The 26,245-nt window shown below is 39.7% G+C and overlaps 1 protein-coding gene across 1 annotated transcript in view; it reads left to right on the plus strand.

The window, feature by feature from the left end:
• The window catches only part of SVEP1 (sushi, von Willebrand factor type A, EGF and pentraxin domain containing 1), a 130,549-nt gene that overhangs the window by 39,405 nt on the left and 64,899 nt on the right, over window positions 1-26,245 (plus strand). The window contains exons 4-12 of the mRNA XM_026061554.1: window positions 9,290-9,448; window positions 9,684-9,863; window positions 14,277-14,456; window positions 18,804-19,001; window positions 21,394-21,512; window positions 22,967-23,096; window positions 23,817-23,924; window positions 24,220-24,351; window positions 25,832-26,026. Of these exons, the coding sequence (XP_025917339.1) occupies window positions 9,290-9,448; window positions 9,684-9,863; window positions 14,277-14,456; window positions 18,804-19,001; window positions 21,394-21,512; window positions 22,967-23,096; window positions 23,817-23,924; window positions 24,220-24,351; window positions 25,832-26,026 (1,401 nt within the window). The remainder of the gene's footprint in view (window positions 1-9,289; window positions 9,449-9,683; window positions 9,864-14,276; window positions 14,457-18,803; window positions 19,002-21,393; window positions 21,513-22,966; window positions 23,097-23,816; window positions 23,925-24,219; window positions 24,352-25,831; window positions 26,027-26,245) is intronic.

The following is a 26,245-nucleotide window of genomic DNA, read 5'->3' on the forward strand; positions in this document are numbered from 1 at the left end:
GTAACAGTTCTCTGAGCAAAGCGTTTTCAGAGCTGCTTTTATTTCCCCCTTTAAGTGAGGGTCTGGCTGTGAGCAAAGTTTTGGATACAAAAGCCCTGCACATAAATAAATGCATACTAAGTAATCTCCATTTGCATGGTAAACTTTACATAGCTAACTAATTCAATTTCCCAGCAAGACCCTTCAATACTCTTGGAATTTGCTGTACACTGTTAGCATGGTATAAGAATGTGTTAGAAATACGTAGGGGCAGAAGGACATAAATCAGTACCTAAGTTCTAAAAATCAAAGTTCTGTGTGAATAGGAACAGTGGGGTTGGCTGGACCTCGGCTGGCATGAGTTAAGGCTCACAGTAAATAGGTCCATATTTACCTTGGGAATTCCCTCTAAATGCATCGCCAAGACTGGATTTGATGTCTGCACAAACAGCAAACCTGTGAGCACTGTCTAAAATGCCACTGAGGATGCAACCCAAAGAGCTTCATTTTAATATATGAATGTCATTCCTGTATGGAGTTAACCAGTGAAGTTGCTTCAGCTTCACCATTAACTTTGCTAGGCTCAGAGTTTTGCCTCAGTAAATTGTGTTAGTGTGGCCCTATACTGTCTTCCATCACTGCTCACTCAAGAGTGCCTCAGTTCAGGTTATGTCACACTCCACTGGCTGTTACACACCTTGCCCTGCTGAATGCATGTGTAGAAACTATGCTGCTGTATCAAAACACTGTGGTGTTCCCGGCTGGAATTGCTTACCCCTTTAAGCTGTTGTAGCATTTCCAAAACCAACTGAAATTGACACTTCTGTTTTGAGAGCAAGTGAAATGGAACTTTGTGCAAAATTACACAAATTGCATAAATTGTTAGGACATCTCATGAGAGCTTGTAGCTTAAATGAAGCATGGATAGGCTTGTTTTCAAAGATAAGTTACAAGGCAGTATCCAGAACCAGGATTTTCTTTTTCTGGGTAAGCCACATGCTTTGAGATACAGAAAGAAGTTACTCTCTACAAAACCCATATAATAGTCTTTATTTTTCTTCACCTCAGAGGGACTAAGTTTTAACTACATGTTTGTAAAATATTTTAAAAATGTTTTTAAAAGCTCTGTATCCCTCTGTTGCTCTTCTGCTGTTCAAGTATGAATCTACCTAAGGGACTCACCATGTTCTTAAGTATATGATAATTGTTCTGATTTTTAAAAAAATACTGAAGCTGAATGGATTTTCTGTGTATTCTCAGTACTCCTACTATTACTGGGGAGGATGTTTTGCAGGCAGAAGCATTGCTTTGCAGTAATCCTATGTAAATGCACAGGCCCTGAGCCTACCCCGGGAATGCTCAGCACACTTGTGGCTCAGTGCCAGACCTCCCTATGGAGGAACAGCCTTGTAGGAACCATAACTCTTACCAGCTGTAATAGCTCTTTGGGTTGTTGTATTTTTCAGCAGGCAGATTGTTCCTACACTCTGTGCATGCTTGGGGTACCGAAATGAGATGTTCATGCCAGGGACCGCTTCTCCTTTCAGGCAATTTTCCCGTCCTTTTGCCCTGTGAGAGACAATCCAAGATTCTCATATATATCGTGAGCATGTTATTTCTGCTGAAAGTTTGTTATGACTGTTTGAAGTGCTCAAAGGAAAATAACATCTAGAGCTAGATCTTCCCAAAGCTTTAATCCAAATGCTGCAGCCCCCTGTGTAGTAGAGTGTCACAGTCTTGATGTCTGTAAACTTAACAGAAAGGGTCGGGTGAACCTGTCCCCTCCTTCCTTCTCATGAATAGAAGTAGCTAAACTTCTGACTTCATTCAGCCTGCCCGCACCAGGGAGAGGGAGTATGTAAATGTAATAAAGAGATGGAGCGAAAACACATCAAATGGGAACAGAAAAGACATGTAGCTTGTTAAATTGCTAATTGTGTTCCTGTGAGAAGGGATTCTTAAGGAAAACTGATACGGAGCAGACAGATGAGCAGGTTCCTTGCTGTCTGTAATCAACGCAGAGCACATGCCGGGGATAACAGGAAGTATTAAAGAGTCAGCGAATATGCTGAGATTTAGCAGAAATCCTTCTCTGATCCCTACATTTAAAGACAAGCTCAAGGTTTTCCTTTGCAGTCCTTGTAAAAGTCACACATGTCAAATGTTTAACTAAAGCCACTTCCTTGCATATTTCTGATAATCCTAGCATGCTCCTGGCTCATATTTCCTTTTTGGCACCATACATGTTGCAAACTGTAGAAAGGTAGATTACAGTATCTGACAAAGTTTTAGGTTTTTTCCCTTTAGTTTTCCAACAGCATTTCTGGGGCACAAAATGCCCATTTGGACAAACCTACCTTGGAGATTAAACAAACAACCTCCCAGATAACTTAAATGTGACAAAAAAATCTGTAACTGCTGGAGGCAGGGCAGAGACTCAGGGTATGATAAGTCTTTGTGAAATAGGCTTAAACGTCTTCATGTGCAGGTCCAGTGAGGTCTGTTTCAGTTGCCAGGCTAGTCTGTTTTTCTGCTGGCACAAACTAAGCATTTTTTGGCTTGTGAACTTCAGGAAAAAAAAACATAACCCTGTTTCATGGTTTAGTTTAGTAAAATAGACCTGAAAATTACCGTTTCTCTGGGACATGAGTGCCCTAAGGTTGCTGAATACAATGGTTACAGAAACAGTCAAGTAGCACTGAGATGCCTGGAGAAGGCAGGGGATTGGGGAGTTTCATGCAGTCCTGGCTCCCACCTTAGCAAGTTCTTCCTTTGCAGAGGCCACTCACAAACGAATTGTGCAGCAGGAACGGAGCAGCTTCTGGAGGAAGAAGGGAGGGCTGGGAAGCATGGCCTAGTGCTACCGGACATCCCAAACCCTCCCTCTGCTGCAGCAGGATGTGGGGAAGCATCAGGCAGGCACTGGCTGTTCAGCCAGCATTGGGGACCTCCGTTTCCTCCTGTGTAGGTGGAATTGCAACCCTAGGCAGCTATTCCTTTGTTTTCCACCTTAAGCTAACACCATGCACAATCCCTGTAAAGCATATTTTACTTGGCAGATCTTTGTGACAGGGATACAGCCCCTTGTTCCTATTTCTTCTCCTAATAGTGAGTGTGCCTAGGCCTGCAGCAAATCTAATCACATACTACTTTGTCATGGGGAGAGATGCAGATATCAGTGTTGAAAAATTTAGCCTATGGTAATGTACTATAACTTCTTTGTGCTCGCTTCCTCATGAAGGTTGTGGCTCTATTTAGTAAAACAACTAAGCTTAATATATCATCAGGCCCATCCATGATGCCCACTTTAAAACATGAATGTTGGCAAAGCAGAGCACATCAAATAAATACAGCTACCACAGCGCTTACTTCACACACATGAAGGTCAGGGTGACATCTGTTCTAATTTTCATATTTATTTTGGTGTTGCCAAGGCACAAGTTGAATCTTAGATTAAGTAAAGCAGAGAGATAGCCCACACCCTGTCTGTAGGTCTTCTCCTCCAAAGGGATAAACATAAGTTAATTTGAGTTTTTGGTTCTCCTCATCTTTTGGACTATAATTTGAAGTGCTTCTAGGCACACACTAGGCTCTTCCCACAACTGCCAGTGAATGAATGAAAATATGAAACCATGTATGCCAGATCAAAGATGCGTGTAAACAAAAATCTCATGTCTATCTATGTTCAGTAACAGAAACTGAGGAAGCAGGCAAAGAATGGAATACAAATATCCAGTGATCATTATTTATTGTTTTTGTGACCTATAAATTTCATCATTTTAACAAGCACCAGCAAACCAAAATAAGAGTAGATCTTCACTATATGCTCTGATTCTGGAACAGATTCACCACTTTGTTATGCTGAATGCACATCAACGTAATCAGTGACATAAAAGTAATTACAGTAGCATAAAACCAGCTTAATTGAGTGGAAAATTAAGTTTTACTTCCTCATTTATGAAATTTGGGGATTGAGTTAATCATGACCTTTTACGTATTTGTGATTTGCTTCAAAATATCATTTCATTTAGGTTTTACACATGCAGGGAAAAATGAGAATTATAGACAACAATCAGCACAATAGCTGTGCACAGCTCAGGTTCATGCAGCAGAAAACAGGATAGTGCCTAGCAGATCTCTGTCATATCCTGCAACAGATGATAAACCCTTAATCGGATCCTTCATTAGCATCAAGTGCGGAAAGAAAAGCTCATGCCAGAGATTACTTACTAAATGTAGTTAGTGAGAGAAATTATGCATTGAAGAAATACAAAATCCCTCAAATTAATCTTTAAAATACGTGGAGTTTGAGTCTCTTCTCTCTTGCACTGGGATAAATCAAGAATAATTCCATTTCAGTGACTGAGTTACGCTAGTGTAATATGAGAGGAAATTAAGCTTGCCTGCTCTCCCAGGAGTTTAGAAGATTTACGTTTTTAAGGCAGAATTATTTATCCTTAAAATTTGTACTCATACATTCAGAGGAAGAATTATGACCCCATGTTACAGGGTAAAGCTCTTTGATAGCTGATCTTTACTTATTTAAATCCAGACTGGAGTTTTTATGCTACTCTATGTGTTCAATATCAGTTAGTTTAAGTCTGATGCTGGTTTTATTATTCACAGTTTTAAAAAAGGCAAAATGCATAAAACATGTTAAATGTTCAGTGAAATCTCTGAAACATACCTTGTTTTATGTTGTCACTTTTACAACTTTAAATTCTTATTGCTTGCAGATTAGAATATTAAGTTAGTCATTATTGTAGGCAGGAAGAGCAGAAGAATTCCTGCTAAATTTGAAGGGCTGTCTTTTGATTTTTTGCAGACCTTCTTAGCTATCTATGTCTGTTGTTCAGCTTCAGGCCATGTCTTAACATATATTTATGCTGTCGTGCATATGCCTTGACTGAAATGTTTTTATGCGTGCCCTGTGGGTTTTTTTTCTAGCAAGCCTATATCACATTTGCTTTCTAGTGATTTCTCTCCTACATGCAACTTTGATTTTTTTTTTTTTTTTTTTTTTTTTGATAAAGAAGACAGTGTGTTCCATTGATGGTCTAAGAAGTCATCAAGCCCTGCAGTATTCACAAACATAAGAGATGTTATATTTTCTTTTTTTTTTTTTTCAATTAGTTGTAGACCCTAGGGGAGCATAACTGGGGAGGATAATGCAGGAGGCAGGCTGAAGTAAGCATGTATTATTTCATTCCCATTTCTCATATGAAGGCTATTGCAGTGTCACTACCATAGACAGGAGAATCTGAACATGGATCACGGGTGAATAACCACCATTTTGTGAAGGCAGGTTGTTGCTGATCACAACTGCAATGTGAGCCATCTTTGCATGCTTGGGAAGTTTAGGGCCTGTGCTCATCTGAGTTAGCATTATAACCTCTGCTTCCAGATATCCTTTTGCTCTTGTAACAAGGAGGTAATCCTCTAGCATAGCTCAGTATTCACTATTCTTGTCTCAGGAGGGGTATTACATTAAACAAAAGGTATTTTCTTGCTTGTCCCCATGCTTTTGGGGAAAGAACAATGCAGTTGCCATACTGGCAATAGTTAATTCTCTTCCTGAGAAGATCATATATGCAGATGCGTATATTTTGCGAGTGCCCTCTCCCTTTCTTTAAAGGCTGATACTTTTGAAATTGTTGCCCCACTTCTAAAATCCATGTTTTTTTTGTCATTCTTGACAGTGCTGGCTTGATGCTTATTTACACTGGAGTTCATTCACACACATGCTTTTGAGCCCTTTTCCACCATCACAGTCTTGGGAAGGAGAATCAAGCCTTGAAAAAATGTTTACATTGTTTTTAGATTAGAACTGGAGAAGACGACCTTTCCCTGCTGTTTTTATTGCAGGTATAGGGGTCATGTTGGTGAAGACAGATTGTGCTAGAATGTTATAAAGGTTTGGCACTGCCTGATTCTCAGATGATGCCGCAGAGAGACCTGTATGATCAGTCAAGCACGGGGCCATATGTGCCAAATGTTCTCCAGATGCGATTCCCCCACAAATATCATCAAAAGTCCCCCACTCTGAGTGTGTCCCTGTGGGTAGAGCGGGGCCGTGCTCTAGCACTGGCTGGAGCAGGGGAGAAGGGGTCTGCAGTCTAGCTGGGTCAGGTACTGACCGGGCCAAGAGTGTCCACATCAGGCAGCCTGAGCTTGGCTCTTCCACAGCATGTTGTGGACAGCTTTAACCTAAGCTGTGGCCAGGCTAACCACTGCAGCTGCGATGAAAATGCAGAGGTCGGTGTGCTTATACTCCCTTCTTAAGCAGTCTCTTAGCCTCACAGGATAGACTGTGTGATCTTATACGCTCTGCAAGCAAGCGTTATCTTGTGGAAATGTTGGGTGTACCTCATGTGGAGGCTGGTAGCTGAGTAAGTCTAGGGGAAGTTTGGGATCAGTGAGCAGTTCAGAGGCTGAGGCTTGGAGAAAATTCTACATAAAAAGTCAGCTTTTTAAAAAGGCAGTGGCAAGCATTTCAAGCATACAAAAATATCAGGACATTTGGGGAAACTGGTCTTCTTCAGTGGATGAGATATGTTAGGAACCATTTTGACAGTGTTATTTACCTCATGCTGATTCACTGGAAAGAACTAGTTGTAAATACTTTTCAGAAAGAACAGTCATCCTCCAAGCCAGACTCATAGAAAGCCATAAGCAAATACTTGAGTTTGTTTGTAAAAATGCCCAGGTTATTGAACAGTTGACCATTTTTATGCCATAGTTCTCAAAATAGAGTTAAAACAGCTATTTCTTCATCTAAAGTGGCGTTTCCATGACAAAGAGAAGTTAGGCTAGGTTTTTGTTTTGTTTTCTTTTAATGAAATACTTTTTTTTAGATACCATCTTATTTTATACACCAGACACAGAACAGGAAGGACTGATTTCTCTATTACATGGAGGGTGTCTTTGTCAGACAACAGAGCTAAGGTTCCCTGCGAGGCTTACCTCTTGCACTCTTTCCTGTATCTTTTTGGATGCACATTATCACTTCCTGCTGGATACACATTAGTTTTAACAAGGATGTGCAGACACTTCCACAAAGTGCCAGGAGGAAACACTTCAGAAACAGAGCAATACCAGGGATATATTAGCTTTTCTGGAGGTGATCATCTGAGGCATGAGGGAATGTTCAGGGACACCTAACGCCTGCCAGAGGAAGAAAGAACCAGTAGTAATCTGAGGGGAATGTCTTGGAGGGGAAGAGCGGGTGAACCATACAAAGGTGTTTTCTTGCAAACGCTTTTTCAAAATCCCAAAACAAGAATGAAAAATTCCCAGGTTTTCTGTCCATTTTCCCACAAAGTGCTTTGACTTTTAGTTATATCCTTTATTATTTGGTCATTTTTATTGTCTTTTTAAAATGTGTTTTAAATATGGATGCGTGAAGTCTGTTTACAGCACCTAAAATCAGCTCTTAATTTCTTGCTTCTTTGATTGCTTTGTTCAAAATAAAACTGCAAATTTTCCTGAAAATAAAATAAAAATATTATCTCTGGAAACTATTGAAAAGGCCATGCTTTTTGGAGAGGAAAAAGTGTCAACTGTTCACACAGGTTCATTTTTTTAAGGTTTAATCCACAAAATTTGACTTAAACTTAAATCTCCTTTGACGGGAGGGGAAGAGGGTGGGTTTGGTGGCAGGGGGAGAGGTTTTTTTTTTTTTTGTGGTTGCCAAGAAAGCAGAAAGCTGTTTTTCATTAATAAGACAAGTGTCAGAGTGTTTTAACACCTAGTTCACTGAACAAGAAGAGCTGGTCCAGAGAAAAGACTGATATTGCCAGAGTCGCTGAACTCCAGGAATTATGACTCTAGCACTTCAATAGGAAAGATTTACATCTAGAAAGAGAGCACATCTTCTTAAGGAAGAAGACACTGGAGGGCATTTATGGTCAGACTCAGTCATCTTAGAGGTACAGAGCCAAACTCTCCATTGCCCTGTACAGTTTTTTATACCATGCAAAGCTACATCAGATGGTACAAAGTGACTGTATTGAGGGCAAGAGATGAGAGGCTAACTAGTAGTCTGCAAGAGAAATTTTGGGCATTGGGAAAATTTGCAGACAATTGAGTTAATGAAATGAGAGGTTCCTTATCCAGCCTAACTGAAGGTCTCAAGCTTGGAGTGTCTTTTCCCTATGCTCCCTCTGTAAAGCAGAGGCAAAGAAGAGAGGCAGTAGTTCCTAAGGGCACACCTTGGATTTGTTCTGGTTTTCCCAGCTCCATCCATTTCTTCAGTCTCTCTCTGTCTCATGGCAGTGAGAGCTTGTCTGGCTTGGTCTGGACCTGGCTGGCCATTCCTGGAATTACCAGATTTATTTTTGCCTACATTGTCTTGATCTGGGTCAAAGCCTGTCTCTTGTTGGTTGTAAAGTACATAGTCCTACCTTAGGAACTTCAGTTAGAAATGACCTGCGTAATTTGGTCAAGTTCCATCAAGAAGTCTGGCAGAGCAAAGAATTGAATAATGTGATCTCCAGTCCCTGACCAAGGCTATAATCACTGGAGCATCTTTCATCTCTTATTTGTGCTGTTATTCATCCTTCTTGCTTACATATTTCCTTGCCTCTGAAGACATCTTCTAAATCTCTTTAAGGTTTGTGCATGCACATACACAGAGTTAAAATATTAAATGGGATATAAATGACTGCAAAAGCTTCTGGGAGCAATTGTTTTGATTAATTGCTTTATTGCTTGTGGTTCATGCATTATAGAAAGCATAGTGTGTAAATCATAATATGTAGATCGAATGCAGGGGGTTTTGCTAGCTTGTTTTACTAAGAATTTGTATGCATTAAGCTTTAGTGTAGTTTAGAATGATAGTGTTTTATCTGAACTACTTTTGTACTCTAGCTCTAAATCCAGAATGTTTTCATGAAATCATTGCAGGTTGTATCAATGAAAATATGGTGTGTGGGCTTTTTTGGAAGAAGATAAATCATGGACTTAATCCCAAATGCCCAGAAGTCACTGGAGAGACCTCCACTAAGTTTAGGGGGCTTTAGTTCAGTTCCTTAAGAACTCTACAAGCACCTTGAGCAGAGAATGTTCCTGCCTCAATGGCACCAGCTATATGAGAAAGAAAAATAAGCATGTAAAAAAGTAAAGCAACACACTTGAAAAGTGATGCTAGCTGTGAAATACAAGTATCTTAAGTTCTTCAGCTCTTGGAAGATGAAGCTCATTAAAAAAAGAAATTCTATTTTTTAATGAGAAAAGGAAATTGGTAGTGCGATCTATTTTTAGAAGAAATGCAATACTACCATTTTCCTTCTTGTTTTCTTTTGCTCAACAGCTTGTCCACCAGGAACATACAAGCCTGAAGGTTCACCAGGTGGAGTTAGCACTTGCATCTCATGTCCCAATGAAAATCATACTTCTCCACCAGGAAGTACCTCCATTGAGGATTGTACATGCCGGGAGGGATATCGTGCTGTAGGACAAACCTGTGAAGGTAAGTATTTCTATCCAGGAGCAGAAAAGTCCTGAAATGCATTGTACAGTGCTTGGACAATTATTTGGTTTTGCACTGTGAAAGAGATGACAAGCTGTATGCAAGATTGTTGATGTCATTCCAAAACAACAAAAGTACCAAGGTGCAAGCTGAGTTGGAAATGAAAATTGCTTTCCTTAAGTAGCCTAGTGCACTCCAACTGGCATCATAACTCTGTTGTTGTTTAATTATTTAGTTGTTCACTGCCCTGAACTGAAGCCCCCTGAAAATGGTTACTTTGTCCAGAACATCTGCAACAATTACTTTAATGCTGCCTGTGGAATCAGATGTAAAGCAGGATTTGATCTCGTGGGAAGCAGCATCCGACTTTGTCAACCAAATGGCCAGTGGTCTGGTTCAGAGGCTACGTGCAGAGGTATGGATGTTGTGTGTTTGAAGAAGTTGTTTTCAGTTGGGTTAGTCCTTCACAATGGTTTACTTTGCTCATTACCCACCTGTGCATGCAGATTTGACCCTGTTAGCCCTTAAGTGAAAGAATGTTCCAAAGGTGAACTTCCACCACAGTCATTCTGTTTTCCTCCTTCCTTTTTAGGAAAGAGGAAACATCTATAATAGAAAATGTAGAGCAATATTTAGCAGAGAGTCAGTCTCTTGCAAGCGAGTCTTCACTGCCCTTTCTTACTCCTCTCTCCACATAATTTCTGTGAATTTTGTATCTGCATTATGTAAAGCTGGTAAAAATACAGAGTCAAATATATAACAAGACCTTGCAATGCGGGTGTTTTAGAATATCCATCAGTCTCTTGGCATACATGTGTATCGGCATTTGGAGACATTCATTAAGCATGAAAGAATTCCATCTTGCTTTTTTCAGTTCTTGGGTTTATTATGCAAAATTAAAGTAGGAAAGTTTGGGCATGAAGCATAGGCTTCAGAAGAATTTTGAGTGGAGGTTCACTGGGGAGCAACTAGCAGTATCCTAGAAATTTGCTGTAAGGGAATGTCAGCTGGAAAAGAAAGAAACAGAAGGGGTACAAGGAGGAAGACACGGGAAAGAGCATCCTGAAAAGCATTCTTTTCCTTCTGGAGCTCTTACAAGTACATAGGAACACTGTTTTCCTTTCTAAATCTTGCCTTTACCTGGGATTTGGTTCTTGATGGTTTGGAGTGGGATCTGCATCGCCATCCTGTTCTGCCTGAAAAAACAAACAGCAGCTCCTCAGCTCCTCAACAGCCACGGTTTATAGTTCGACCTGTTTAACTTAAGTTGCATATGCTTTACACCAGTATGCTGCCCCAGAAACTAGTAGATAAGAAGCCAACAGCTCCTGCTGCAAGTCTTGCCCTGGCTATGATTTCAGGGAAACAGGCAGGATAGGTCCCTAGAGGTATTAGCGCATTATGCCGCTACAGCAAACACTGCAGCCCATAGGAAAAAAGGAAATCATGATGTGAAAGAAGGGATCTGAGCTAGAGATCTGTTCCTGAGGGCATTCTTATGTAGCAGCAGCAGCATTCTTATGTTCACTCTTTGCTTACATTTTGAGTCTCTGCCTCAGATAATCCTGGAGAACTTATTCTTCCTTTATTTCTTCCATTCACCCTGAAAGAGACAGGAAGGGGAAGTTTGCAGTAAAAAATAAATTGCTGGACAGTTGCTTGAGGAAGGGAGAACCTAGATTTAGGCAGTTTGACTTTTCAGAAGACAAAACACAGCCCGAAAGTGTATACTACTTCAGGTAGACTGGGATACTGAGAGAAAGCATATGTCTGTCAAAGCTTCTCATACACAATAGTCTCCAGCACAAAAAGTCTGGAGAAAGTCAAGCACAAAGAAGGGGTCCTTCACCTTTACTACTTGTAGAAAGAAGTGGAAGACTATAGTACTTGGAAAACTTTTTGAAGCATCTAAAAAGTCTTCATCCTGCTGGGTGTTGGTGCTTGGAAAAGCACCATGATCTTCCTTAAACAGGGAATTTGTCTGGAAAGTGGAGGAAAATAAAATTCTGCCTTGAGGTATTATCTTGATGTTGTGTTAATTTCCTTTGAAGCACTGAGAGGATATCATTTTACTTTTCTCCTGCCACTCTCCATCATGCTGAAGTCTTCCAATTAAAAAATACTAATTATTAAAAAATCCTACCTTTGCATGTGCTGGATCTGCTATTCTCCATTCATCCCTATAGACTATGAAAGAGAGCAAGATCAAAGGCACAGTTTATAGCTGTCTTGTTAAGCCCAGGAGTATTTTATCACATAAATTAAGAAGAGACAGTGGAAGGATTCTAATCCCTCCATGCTGCTTTGGATTTTGACATTAAATACTCCTCAACTGCTCTGATAGCTAAAATCTTCAATGCTATTGGAAAGTGATTACTGCAGTCATGTCTTGCAATCAACTGTGATCCATGAAAAAAGCCCTGCAAAGTGTGTATTTAATCCAGAAAAATATATTAGGAGAAAACTCAAGAGTTGGCAGAACATACTGTTGTTGTTCTGGGTTTTTTTAACTGACTTTATGGACATGTTTCTTGGTCATGGAAAATGCCAAACTGACAAGAGGATGATTTTGTATCTAAGGCATGAGACCATGACCAGGATAACATGGGCTCAGTTCCAGATTTCCGCCAGAGAGATATTTCAGGGAACTAGCATGAATTCTTAGACGGTCAGCTCCTCATCTTTAAAATGGGGATGGTGGCATTGCCTGACTCCCTGGGTTTATGATGATGGCTACATTAACTCCTGGGTTTGTGATGATGGCTCAGGCATTTTCTGCACTTCAGCTTTACATTTGGTACACCCAGCACTGTTTCCAGCTTCACAAGGAGTCTCGGCTATACAGAGAATGTGGTATTGGGGGGATCAGGCTATTCAGCTTTCTTTGAGTAAGCTTGTTGGGAAGATAGAAAAAGGGGAGAGAGAAATGGAAAAATCAGGTTTCAAGTTTGTCACATTTTGGATTGGCATTTTGTCCAGATCCATTTTATTCCAAAACACAGCATCCATGAGGGCTGAAAGAAATAGTATGTATTCATTTTAGCCACCAAAGATTTCTAAAAAGGATCAGGAGATAGATCTTTTATGCTGTGGAGTCTCTGTTGCCCAAGCAAGCCCTTACAAGCGATAGATTCAAGAAGGAAATCAAGAAGGAAAACAGAGCATTCTTCCCCTCCTGCATAAAACACAGGCACTTTCCACCTCTTGGCCTAGGGATACAGTGTGAATGGTAATACATTACAGTCATATACTGGAGTCTGAAACTCTGAGGAGGCAGGAGCACTACAGCTATACACTCCTTCCAGAAGAGATGACTAGACTTATGAGGTGGTGCAGAGGAGTGCCCTCTGCCATCTCTAAAGGCTCATAACAGTGGTCTTAATTCATTCAGGCTTCCACAATAATGCTCATAGAATTTGGTGGTTTTTCAAAGCTGTTTGCTCCTTTTACCACAAATTTGGTGTTAAAGCCCTCCATAGAAATCATAAAAGAGAAAGCCTATTCTCTTCTACATAAAATATGTGTGATTCAGCTGTAAAATGTCTGTTTTGTTCACTGTATTGAAGTTAAAATACAATGGATTAGAAAGTTGCTCTTATTCTCAAAATGCCACTGGCAAAATGGAAGTTTCAGGATCTTTGTTGCAGTTTTAAATGCACTTTCTAGAGTATGCCTAAGTATAAGCCTGCATGAGAGGAACAGTATTTTCAAACTGTGAACATGAAGCATCTGTAATACAAAGATGTATCATGCGCATCTGAGTGGCTTTCTCTTTTCTTTCCTATCCAATTTACCTAGGTTTTGCTGTAGATCTTTTTTTTTTTCCACCCGGGTGCTTCTATAACTATTTCCAAAAAAAGATGAATTATTTAATAAGGTTTTTTGAAACTTTGAGGGGCTTGCAGTTATTGCCATTTGTTCAACTTGGTTTCATTTGAAGGGCTGCTCAGGATACCTGCACATGTATTAGTTTGAGGGAGTCTCAAATCTCAAATCTCATCAGTATGTACAGTAAACAACTACAGGAAAGAAGCGAGAAAGTTGCCAAATTGGCTTGCTTTTGAGTGCATTTGGAAAGAAGGTAGTGGTTTGTCTCCTACCCGGTGGCAGGGAGGATGCATTGGTTGGTGAAATCAACTTTCTAAACCACACTAGAGAAGTCATCCAGATCTCTGAAGTCATATATCATTAGAGCTTGGCCCCTGCCTGCAAGGCCAATAGAAGTTGTGGAAAACAATCCCTAGAGACAGCAGTTTAGGGAACTGCAGCCTTCTTGATTATATTTTTGTGTAATCACACTGTTTGCCCTTGTATGTCTTTCTCCTCCTAATAACTTTTGAACATATTGAACAATATCAACCAGCTTTGACTGAGAAAATGCATCTACACATTTGGGCTTGCTGTCATGCATATAGTATCTCGGTAGTCAGTAGGTGTGTACAGCTTAGTCATTTGACACAGATGGGTCCAAAGGCCTGGCACCGTATATTTAGCTCAGAGTCTTACTGAGAGGGTAGCAAGGGGACAAATGCCAGAGCTGAGGGTACTGCCTGAAGAGGCAAACTTATATTGGAACTTAGGTGAGTAGGAAACTGTGTGCCTAACCTCATATATGCTACGTAGGACTGTGTTTCAGGAAAAATAAGGCATCAGCCCTTTGAAAAAATTAGCTGGGCAGACAAAATCCCCTCTCCCCAAATCTATACAATCTATCATAACTAGTACACAGACCAGTCCCTGCCTCACTCCTGGAAATCTGGGCAAAATTCTGTAACTACCTGGGTTTTCAGGGCTGCAGAGTGATCAGGTTTGTTTTTCCCATTTGCAGTTCGAACATGTCCCAAACTTCGGGCTCCTGAAAACGGACACATTAATTGTTCAACGTCTGATGTCTCCTATAAGACAGTGTGTTTTGTGACCTGCAGTGAGGGCTATGAACTAGAAGGAAACACCAAGCTGACCTGCCAGGGAAACTCACAGTGGGATTCAAAGGAGCCAAAGTGTGTGGGTAGGTATCTAACCCCACTATGTCTGTTCGTGTCTGAGTGTGGCCTTGACTGGCATGCTGTCACGCATGAGAAACTATCCCTATTTTAATATCTGGTGGAGTAAAGTAAGAATGAGGATGCGTCTGTGGCTGTTGTAACAGGTCTTACAAGTTGGGGAGGAGCAAAGGAATTTGTAAATGGAGAAGGTGTCCAGATTACGGCTGAAATCCAGCACAAATAACTGATAACCAAAAAGTCGGTCTCATCTGCTGGGCTTGCTACATGTTGTAGCAAACAGGGCCTGTATTACAGATTAAATATGAGCATATGAAATATGAACAACCAGAGGGTTGAGGCTCTTAAAGGTAAAGCCAAAGACTAATGTGCATTAGCCAGACACTGTGAGTGCCGAATGGAGTTATGGCTTTGTCACTTTCCCTGAACTCCCAGCAAGAGGTAAGAGTTGAGAGGCGTTAGGGACTAAACGCCCCTGGCGCAGATTTCAGAGTTCATTCATACTGTGCAGCAGTAAGTAAGCATGTATTGCTCTTTCTGACTCTCTCTGTTATGTGGAGAAATAAAGGACTGCAGACTGCAGGACTATCTGGCAGGTACTAAATTCACTTAAAAAGGTGAGGGGAAGAAATACATTTAAAAACTCTCTGAGGACAGGCTGCAAGAAAGAAATCATGAGCTTAAAGCCCAGCATTTCAGAAACTGAACTGGTTCTGACAAAAAGTCAGGGTGAAACACATGTCAGCAGTCTCCAGTAATGTCCCCCGTTTCCAGTGAATGTGATGTCAGTAGGTGACTTTGATTGGACCCTTGACTATTTGTACTGTTTAACCCCAAGATTAAAAATGAGGACTTTGCATGAGACAAGACTAAATTTCTAACTGCAGATATATGCTCTAAAAACGATGAAAATAATCCACAAGTATTAATTTATGAGGACAGTTCATTAAAAGATCCTAATCTTTCTTCTGTTGAAGTCAGTGAAAAAATCTTCAATTAACTTCAAAAGGAAAGGGACCCTGAAATCCCACTGGAAGATCATAACTGGAAGACTTACTGTAATAATCAGCTGAATTCATCTGTTCTAGCTTAACATTTTGATTACTAAAGTCCAGCTTCATTCTATATCAAAAGATTTCTTCATACCCTGCAGTATTGCTTCCATTCCTAGATTACCCATGGCAATGTCTTATTTTTGCTGAGTCTGAAAATCCAGTACAAAAGTTAGCTTTGGTTGTCCCAGGGGGAAAAGTATATACTGGAAAAATCTGTGCTAGTTTTTGTCATGACTGCTGTCCAGAACAAGCTTGCCTAAATTCCTGGTTGTTATAGATGTGTGGAGTTTCATTCACAGAAGGATGCAAACCAGAAGAGTCTCTCATAGCATGCCCCCCCCCCAAAAAAAGTATCCTTTGTACTAATTTTCAGAATGTTTATTATTATTATCATGGAGATACTCCCTATTTATTTCGAGACTTAACAGTTTCTCCCATTTATTTCTAGACTGAACAGTTTCTAACTATTATTTATCATCTGCTAGATGAAAGAGAGCAGAAATCCTTCCATATTTAGGTATTTGTAACTGATGATTTATTCATTTCCTACCCTTCTGTTAGAAAAATGAAGTGGGTTTGGGTTCAGTCTCCCACTTTGAGACAGATATTTTAAATGTCAGGGTACTCTCTGAGCTTTTTTTCTGAACTCTTTCCAGTTGGAGTAGACATCAGTGTAAGGTTTACCATTTTAAAAGTTATCTCACTGACACTGTACTACAACCATCTATAACCGTAGCTGACACTGTATCATAACATAGTCTGGATAGTTTACATTTACTTCTGTGAGATCTGTTGTCATATGCATCTTTTTACAGAGAGAATGGAAGTTAATTCAAGTTTGTCTATTGCATGTATTTTTAATTTAGATATTTTTCCATGGAAGGTGGTATTTACAATGAGTTACTTTTGAGTAGGTTACATTATGTTATGGGCTTAAAAACAATGTATCTTGTAAAAAAGAGAGACTTTGTCATTTGTCCAAGTTGGAAAAAAAAATCCACAATTATATTCTTTTGTTTCTTTCCCCATTGTATTTCACTAGTGAAAGTTTAATAGCTAGAACTTTTAAATTACAGAATTTTGCAAAGTATTGTTCTCCTTGCTTTGTTCAAGGGTTAGTGAAGAAAGGTAAGAATGCAGATGGCATCAAGGATATTGATGCCATCTAGGGTTGAAAGAATTAATGTTCCACACTTCTAATTGTGGTTGGCCCTGAACTTATGTGGTCATTAAGGAGTTGAGTGAAAGAGGCGTGATTTTCTTGGCAGTCTTTTCTTTAATTATTACATTCAAATTCATCTTGATGAATTATAATATACTGCTGTAGTTCATCACAGGCAGTTGCAGACAAAAGCAGATTCCTGTCTCTCCTTGGAAGTATTTTTTCCTCTGTCTCTATTAATTCCCTATCCGTAGGACTAATATGGATATCACTCTGCTCCACATGAAATCCAGACTTCCTGGGTCATTTTTATCAACTTCTGTAGTGAGAACAGATTAAAGAACCAAACAGCACTGTACAACTTATTTCCGGTAAAGATCTGCCTGACTGAGAAGAGATTCTCTAAGACTAGAACTGCCGAATGTTATCCTGAATGTTTGTTGGATGATTCAGGATTGTGCCATACTAGGATTTTGCAGGCCTAGTTGGAAGCATCCCAGCCAGGAGGACTCTTACCATTTCCCCATAACTGCAGTTTTCTTTTTTTTTTTATGCTTACACCTTTCACATCCATTCCCCTAATTGTTTTCTATCTGACTAATACACATCTTAGTGCCTTTAGCTTTTCTTTTAGAATATTCTTCCAACCATTCTCTGATCTTTCTGCCATTTATCAGTTTCATTCCTGTGGTGAACAACCCAAAGTTAGGGTTTTTTCAGATAGATTAGTTTTAGATTTCATAGCCAATATTGTCTTTGCCTGAAGTGAACAAATGTGTTAACACTTATGGTCTTTGCAGCCTATTGAAATGAACTGCAGTTAATAAATGTTTAGCCTGTAAACACATTTTCAGTATTGAGAGTTTAAAGGGCAGGAAATACTTAAAATGCTTAGACTCTTTAAATTTTGTTTCATGTAGAAGAGCCAGCTTTCAATGACTTGCTGCATATTTTGGGAGAGGAGAGGAAAGAGATATGAAGTGTTCTGAATGTGAATCACTTCTGCGTCATTAAACCATCGCTACAGGATACACAGAGGTCTGCCCTCGGTAGCTGGATTGGGTTGCTCTTTGTGAGACCCTTGTGTTAAGACCAGTACGTTTTCTCCACTGGCTAGCTAAAGAGTGACAGTTCTTCTCATTTGTTATAAAGGGTGGAGCATTTTTCTTCCACATTTGCTTATTACCTGTTGTAAGATACATTACTGGAAGTCTGTTAACTGCACTCAGTGCCCCTTTTTGCCCTGCTTGTTAATGTTTCCATGTTTGCAGCAAAAATAACATTCCTTGTTTTGCATGGTAAAAACAGCAGCTCAAAAATGGAACAAAGTTTTTGTGAAAATTGAGCCCATTTACCTACATCATATTTTTTGGAAGTTTACACTTTGATGTAAATATTCTTCAGAATTTGTAATGAATCCTAATAATGGAATATTTTAAAACTTTGATTTTAATCCTGTAAGCAACTATTAGCCCTTCCTAGGTCTGCAGGGAAGGTCCTACTTCTCTGGTGCCATTTGTAGTTCCCTTGAGTCTGTGCATCTGGGTTTGAATATAGTCACGGCCAAGCCTAATTTCATTCAGTTTGAAGTGGAGTAGGCAAAGTCAGATGCCATTTCCCTAATCTCATATGAGCTTCTGGCAGGGTATCCTTGTCCTTTGATCATTATTATTTCATGAGATAATGTAAAAGCTGTATAAGGCAACAAATACAAGACTATTACTATACAAGACTATAGTCTCCTGCTACGAAGATCTGGTTTCCGTAGAAGGCAAGAGGATGGAGCTACAAAGCAATAGTGAAAGGTGAAGTTATGGAAAAAGAAAAAGAAAGAGAGATGGAGTAGAATATAGTGGAGCCACACCAAAAACCCAGTGTTTCTGTCCCAGTGAAAAGCACAAGCAACAAAATAAAAGAACTGGTATGCTGGGTGCTGTTTACTTCAATCAGCACTGAAGTGCAAAGCATTAGCAGAGTTTCTAGCGTTCTGAAGTGCTTGCAGAGCATGCAGACTCTTTTGAAAAGTGTGTATATTTTGTGTTCCCTCTGCATTGCCATGTGACTTTATTTGCAGGCTGGTTAAAACATGCACTTTTATGTATGTCAGTTGATAACACTATACTGGTCTCTTGTAGAAGTGCGTTGCCCCATCTTCCAGAAACCTGCAGGTGTGAGAGTACTCCCTCCCCGCTGTGGGCTGGAGCCAGCTGTTTCTGGGACTGTGTGCCAGCTGAGCTGTTCCCAGGGATTCATCTTGTCTGGAGCTAAAGAAGAACTAAGGTGCATTTCATTTGGGAGATGGAGTGCAAACGTCCAGGAGGCTCTGTGTAAAGGTAGAGACCAGCACAAAATCTTTTCTATGTACACGTATGTGCAGGATTGAAGGGAAGGACATAACAAAGGACAGAATGAGCACAGATTTGAACTGGGGAAAGCTCTATATAAGCAGTCTATTAAAAGTGTTGTTTGTGCCATTATAGCTTGCCTGTCAGGTTACTTGTAGTTTGTAATGAATATGTGGAGCTCAAAGGGTTGCTTGAGAGCAGCCTTACAGTGTTCATCATGAGCTGTCTCTCCTAGCATCCATCTCATACCTCTCTTGTTGGGAAGCTGCCTGCTTAAAGGCCTAATGTGAAGATAAATTGGAAATTTCAGAGTAAAAGTGAGAAGCCCTTAGCTTAAAAATGGTCAAAGTAGAAACCATACTCCTAGRAATAAAACAATAATAATACTATTACTAGTTTATCACAGGTTTATGTGACCCCTGTGGTCTAAGCAGATCTGTAAATGCTGTGTAAACCCTGGCTGGTATACACACTATAGAGGGATGTTTCTTTTCAGTTGACTCTGAATTGACTATGGCTGTTTACCTGCCCTGAGAAACAGTGCACAAGGGTTCAGGCCAAAATTGACTGTCACAACTGCACAGAGTACGCAGACGGACAGAAAATGGCTACATACATTCGAATATGGTTCTAATATGTTTGCCCACCTCTTCTAGAAATGTTAGATTATTTGTTCTCTTACACACATACAGGCTGGGTCGGAAGGAGTTTGACTTTGGATTGTAGGAGAACACAAGTAAAGTGCGGTCTGTCCGAGAGCCACGGCTCACCTCCTCATGAACCGTTGTGCTGGTAGAAATGATGCTTCCACAGAGAATAAGGGCCCCCCACAGACTGCATAAAAGAGCAGAACCAAAAAAAAGCTAGGACAGTCATCATGCCAAATCAGTACAGAAACTGAGGTGGGAACTGTTTCTCTGTAATGGCCAGGAAGATTTTATCCCTCCCTTTAAACATATAATTCCCCACAGTGTGATGTACCACATCGTTGTTCCGAATCTCTTGTGTAAACCTGTGCCAAACCGCAGTTTTTAATATATGATGGGATCCCAGCACAAGGCTACTGGCTGAAGTGTTTGGACTGAGATAAAGCAGCATGGTTTGGGATCAAGCTTTTAGACATTACCACTGCATAAAACCCTAAAATAAGAGGCACCAAAAATCTCTGAAGGTTATGCTTCCCTAGTAAAGATGAGAGCAGTTGTGTTTCGATTGCTTTCATTCTTGTTAGTGTCTCTCTTTATTTTGCTGCCAAAATATTTGGCTAGTTCAAAATAGCCATTTTCTTTATGACTTATCTATTAGTCTTTCTTCTGAATTCACTTTTAAATGGAATTTGCCCTAGCCTGAAGGCTGTGGTCAAGGGAGTGTGAATCATAACTGGTAGTTATTTAAAAGAGTGCATTTCTAATAAAGTTTTCATCAGAATGAGTTCAGAGGAAGGCAAAACCACTTGTATTTATTGTTTAGTGCTCTTAATTATGGGGCTTTAATTGACTGAGTTATGTCTTTGCTGGAACTATTTAGCAATAAAAATATAAGCAGTATCAGTCCTGAGTTGTTTTAAAGCCTCCTGGGTATATATGAGTTCAGAGCTGAATGCTGTTGTCCTTGTCTCGTGAGTCTAGAGACCGTTTATCAAACAACGCTGCAGCAATAAAATAACCTGACCACGAATGTTTTGAGAGGCCCTCTGCCAGGGAAATAATGAAGTACCTCAAGTTTGTCAGAGAAACTTGAGGCCTAAATGTGGCTGGTGGTGTTCCCCATGTTGTACCAGCAGTCCTTTGAACCATCCGGCATTGTCACATAGGTGGCTAGAAGATCCCATTTGCCATGCGTAGCACCTTGCAGCAAGTCAGTTCTACACCGTGCTCCAAAGAATGCGAGAGTCACTACTGTCTTGCTCATAGTACATATGTCATGTCACAAAGACTTTTTTTAAGTCACTGATGATCAGAAATAAGTGCTTATATCTGTATGTGTCATGCATGTATTTTGGGAAGTGAAAGGATAGAGAAACCATTCCTTTTTAATGAGTAGGTGTGTCTAACGAATAGATGAATAATAAAAGAAACCAAGTCATCATTCTGTCTTATTGACTCTTTGCCTTACGGTTGCATGTAGAGACAAGAGTCTTGTGCTAAAGCATGTACAAAAAATACAGCAAAAAGCAGTCCCTTCCCCAGGAGAATTTATTATTTATGTATGAGCAAGTAGGCAAGAATTAAAAGAGGCAGAGGCAGGAAGTCTGTAAAAAAAAAAAAAAAGCCCAGGCAGTACAGAAAAGAGTGGTTTTAACAAGCTGCAGTCTAACTATTATAGAGGTTTTATTGCTATAGTTTGACATATAAAACTTGTTTGTTTTATTCTGGGTCAGATATTGAAGCTCCTCAGATCCGCTGTCCAGAAAATATTGAGACTAAGACTCTGGAACATCAGAATTCTGCTAATATCAGCTGGCAGGTCCCAACAGCTGAAGATAACTCTGGAGATGAGGCAAGTTAAAATCTGTACATTTGACTGGATGCAGCCTTTTGATAGCATTCTTTTGCTAGCTATTTAGAATTAATTTTCTGAACCCCTAGAATTTCTTTTTCTGATAAGCAGAAGTAAAAGAAAGATCTGCTGAAAACTTTGTATCTTGAGAACTCAGCATTTTTTTTCTCAGTTAAGGTTATGCAGTCACAGGACACTGCGTGGTGTTTAAGTGGATAAAATCTCATATGGTTAATTTATGTGGTCAAAAGAAAGAATGTGCCCTTGTTTATAAAATGGAGACAGCCACTTTAAAAATGAGCTCTTAGAATGTGAAGAAGTTTAATAAACTCCTCTCATACGGAAGTAAACCAGTTCATTAATCTAAAAGGCTAACAAGAACATGATGTGATAAGTAAAAACTTGATTCAGCTTTCTGAGTGAGAGAAAAATCCCATTTTCTTATGCCATGCAAGATGTGGGCCTTTGACTACAATGGGTGTCAGAGGTCTGGGAATGGAGTTGTAAGCAGAATTTGCTCCAGAGCTGTTTCATGAAGACTAACATTCCCTGCAGGCTCAGACACGATCAAGTTACAGCAACCGAATGCATTATCATGAGTCAGCAGAAGAACAGTGACTGTGTGCATGCTCTTCATCTGCTGCAAACACAGGAGTTTTTTGCACTTGGAAGCTGTGAGCTTTCACAGTAAAGAGGTTTAAGTTAATGCATTTTTTGATACAGTACAGCCACGGTCAGCCACTATAGCTCTGTTGACACAGGATCATTCATTAAGCTGTAGAAACGAAGTACCTTAGCTCTCAGTTGCAGCTGGTTTGTCAAAGCCATAGTTCTCAGATAAACTACTTTGCTCACGTGGAGCCAGTTGTCTTAGAGAGAAGTGACTTTACACAGTTCCAGCCCCTGTGAAGGAGCCATGGAGAGCATTTAAGTGTCATTTACTCCAAATAAAGGACTCCTTTGTACTGCCAGGATCATTTGAAGCATTTGCAGTCTAGTGAGTCACAAATACATGCAGATTAAAAATGGGTATGTTAAGTCCTTGTGGCCCACAACTGGCTGCCCCACACATCTGCTAGGACTACTCCCTTTGCAGCTGGAGATCTGAACTGCAGACAAAGCACGTCCTGAGCTAGCATAGTTTCAATTCCGGGTGTTGAGGCAGACAGGAGTCAGGCTCAGGTTGTCCTAACGCACAAGGCTGTGAAGTGTAGCAGGACAAGGTCCAACTCCTGAGCCAGTAAATGCCTCTTGCTGTGAAAGGCAGTATCGGGAAGGGAAGCAAGGCAGTCTTCTGCAGAGTCTGCCTTTGCTACGTAAAGGGGCTGTTTGCATTCAAGTATGAACAGCATTAACATTAAACGATACTGTTAGTGTCCATTTCTTGAGATACATGAGTGTTGTGATTACTAACCAGGTTTGTTTTTTAAGTAACAAGTGTCTTCCTATAAAAGGTCTCAGTTCATGTTACCCCAGCTTTCATACCACCATATCTTCTCCCGATCGGCGAAGTTGCTATTACTTACACAGCGGTTGATAAGTCAGGCAATGAGGCAAGCTGTACATTCAGTGTCAAGGTTATTGGTAAGTTAAATATCTGCTGCTAAAAATCAGTGGGGAAGAGTCTGTCATGGAGGAAACCTTCTCATTTTGTGCAGAAAAAGACTATGAATCACTGTGGCCTTTATGTGTGCATGTATAAGCCCAGGAATAATATCATCTCTCCCTAAATGCTTTGCTGATCTCGGGCCACGGTTTGCACAGTGGGCAGCATCACTGCTGCCAGATGCTCTGTTTGGGTTGTGTTTTGTTGTGTTCTTCATTCTGAATCTCAAAATTTCTCCTCCTATCGGTAAATTAATGCCTTGTTATGTTGTAAGTTAATTTTTTATTGTGTTCATCATACACATCTTTTTTTTTTCCTTCTTGAAAGACTCCATACCAACAAAGAACTTTAAAAGTTCTTTCATGTTCCTGATGCAAATCATTGTTCAAATATTTATATCAGACACTCTTGTCATTCAGCAGTCCTGTGAGCAAAGATTGGCTCTGTAGAACACAAACAGAATGCAGAAAACAGTTCAGCTGAAGAATTTGCCTTATTGCCATTCCTTTCCCTCAGCATCTACCAGTTGAAGCAGTTTACTCACAAGTGTGCACCTAACTTTATTATATCTAACTTTTTTATATCTCCTGGTGTGAACTTAAACTACTGTTTAAATGACTTCTTCTGATCATAGATTTTACCTGAGCGTGACTGCAGTTCAGTGAGCTAATTTCATGCCATCCCTTCAAATCCTATAGATGCAGAACCTCCTGTAATTGACAGATGCAGATCCCCACCTCCTGTTCAGGCATTGGAGAATGAGTACCCAGCCACATGGGAGGAACCTCAGTTTTCAGACAATTCAGGTGAGATAATGCACCCCTAAGCATGCACACAACAGTGTGGGACTAGGGAGATCCAACCTGCTTACCCATGATGCCTTGGCATTCAGTTTTTTTTTTTTTTTTTTTTTTACTTATTTATTTTTAGGAACACACTGTTTGGAAGACATGCTGCCATTTCCTTCTCCAGTTGCCAAGCTTGAGCACAGGCAATCCTATTTTGCTGATTTTGTGTTCAGTGTCAGTAGGAAGAGCTGCTGTAAGCTAGGCCAGAAAAACCTTCTTATTGATATTTTAGGTTGTCTTTTAACTCTTCTAGGTGCTGTACTCACTATTACCAGAAGTCATGCACCTGGAGGTCTCTTCCCCAAAGGAGAGACAACAGTTCAGTACATAGCTATGGACCCTTCTGGCAATAACAGGACATGTGAGATCCACATTGTCATCAAAGGTTTGTTATCCTAATTTTTTTCTGTCTGCTGGCACAGATCCATCACACATAAGCTGTAGTGTAACATGTGGTGCTACAGATCAGTATCCTCAAACCAGCAAGAGTGTATAGCTTTGTTATAACTGAATATGACAAAGGATGCAACCCTACTCCACTTTTTCATTCAGCCTACACTTTTTCATTTAGTTATTCCCATCCCATTTTATATGGGAATAACTTGAAGGAAGTAAGGATATTTTTTAAAATCAATAAATTATCTGAGACTGAAGCAGCACAGCAGTAAATTGGGTCCTATAAATTCAAATAAGTGTAAAAGCACTGAAGTTACTATTCATTATGCAGTAAAATGTTTGGTAATGGATCCAGTTGTTTGTCAGTGACAAATACAGTGCGAAATGGATTAACAGATGTTGTTGAAGTCTCATATCAAATCTGTAGAATCTGTAGTTAGAAAGGAAAATTTCCATGGAAAGATTTTTGTAATTACCTGCAAATATCCTACCAGGTATTATAACACTTTTTAGATTTTAGAAGCTATCTGTACCTATAGATATACTCATGTGTTTGTATTGCTGGCATAGACACTACTTTCCTCCTGTTATCAAGCCCGCTTTCTTCTTTAAAGGCCAAACAGCTATTTGGCAGATGAAGAACAAAGGATGCAAATTCCACTTGAATTCTGCCCTCTAGTGCTTATGTTGGACATTTATATAGAAAAATCTGCTAGTGAATAGAAAATTTAAAAACATGCAGACTGGGGTTTTGGTTACAGGTTTACAAAAAGGTAACTTGCAGAAGGCTGTCCTAATTTCTGATCTGCTTTTGTAAAACTTAACAAGAAAAAGCCAGTTCTTAGAACTGGCATTATTTCAAATTCTAGACCACCTCAGATTTTTTGTGGTCTCAGTGCTTGGGGCATAAAATTTTCAAGTGTTCAAATTCTTCACAATGGTCCCATAAAAATACATTCTAACTGAGGCTTTACAGTACTAAGATAATTCTGACTTCTTAGGTATCCAGATCAAATCCATGTGTTGTTGCAACAGTGCAGAATGAATAATACTTAGTTTCAGAATTCAGTATGTAATATATTTTAATATAATTCACTCATGAAAGTTTGCATAGAAGATATAGTTTAGTGTTTTGTATTATTTTACTGCATACGTAAATGCACCTTTGAAAAAGTACAGAAAGATTAAATAAGTCTTGCATTTCCAATTTTTTTTTTTTTTTGAGTTTCACATATATATCACAAATTGAGTCTTTGTTTCTGGATTTCAAATTCCAGTGGCAGAGTTCAAAAAGAATTGGCACTAGCCTAATTCTGCTTTTATGAAAATCACAAGAAGTAGACAGACTTCCAGCAGAAGTAGAATCAGATTGATACTTGGTGCTTTTGGAAATCTTATCTGCAGTTTTCCTGTGTACATACTAGCTTCACCACAATCATCCATATATAAAATCTCTGTATTTTGCACAGGTTCCCCCTGTGAAATCTCCTTTGAGCCTGTGAATGGCGATTTTACATGCACATCAGATGAAGCAGGTGTTAATTGCACATTACGCTGCGCGGATGGTTATAGCCTTTCAGAAGGATCAAGTGAAAACTACTATTGTACTTACGAGGATGGTGTCTGGAAGCCACCTTACTCTCCACAGTGGCCCGACTGCTCTTGTAAGTCTTCTTATTATTAGACTTTGTTTTGCAAAATGAATCCGAGGCTCAAACAGTGTGTCTAAGGAGGAAGTAAATGAAAGTATTTTAGAAATTAGGATGGCGGCTTAATGATAATAAATCTTCTCTATCTTCTGCCTCTAAATGGTTAGAAATATTGCAAAAGAACGCTAGAAGTCCCTAAAGGTATTATTTCAGAAGCTTTCTAAAATATAAAAA

This window comes from Apteryx rowi, unplaced genomic scaffold, assembly GCF_003343035.1.
Source record: "Apteryx rowi isolate R43461 unplaced genomic scaffold, aptRow1 scaffold_182, whole genome shotgun sequence".
Classification (NCBI taxonomy): domain Eukaryota; kingdom Metazoa; phylum Chordata; class Aves; order Apterygiformes; family Apterygidae; genus Apteryx; species Apteryx rowi.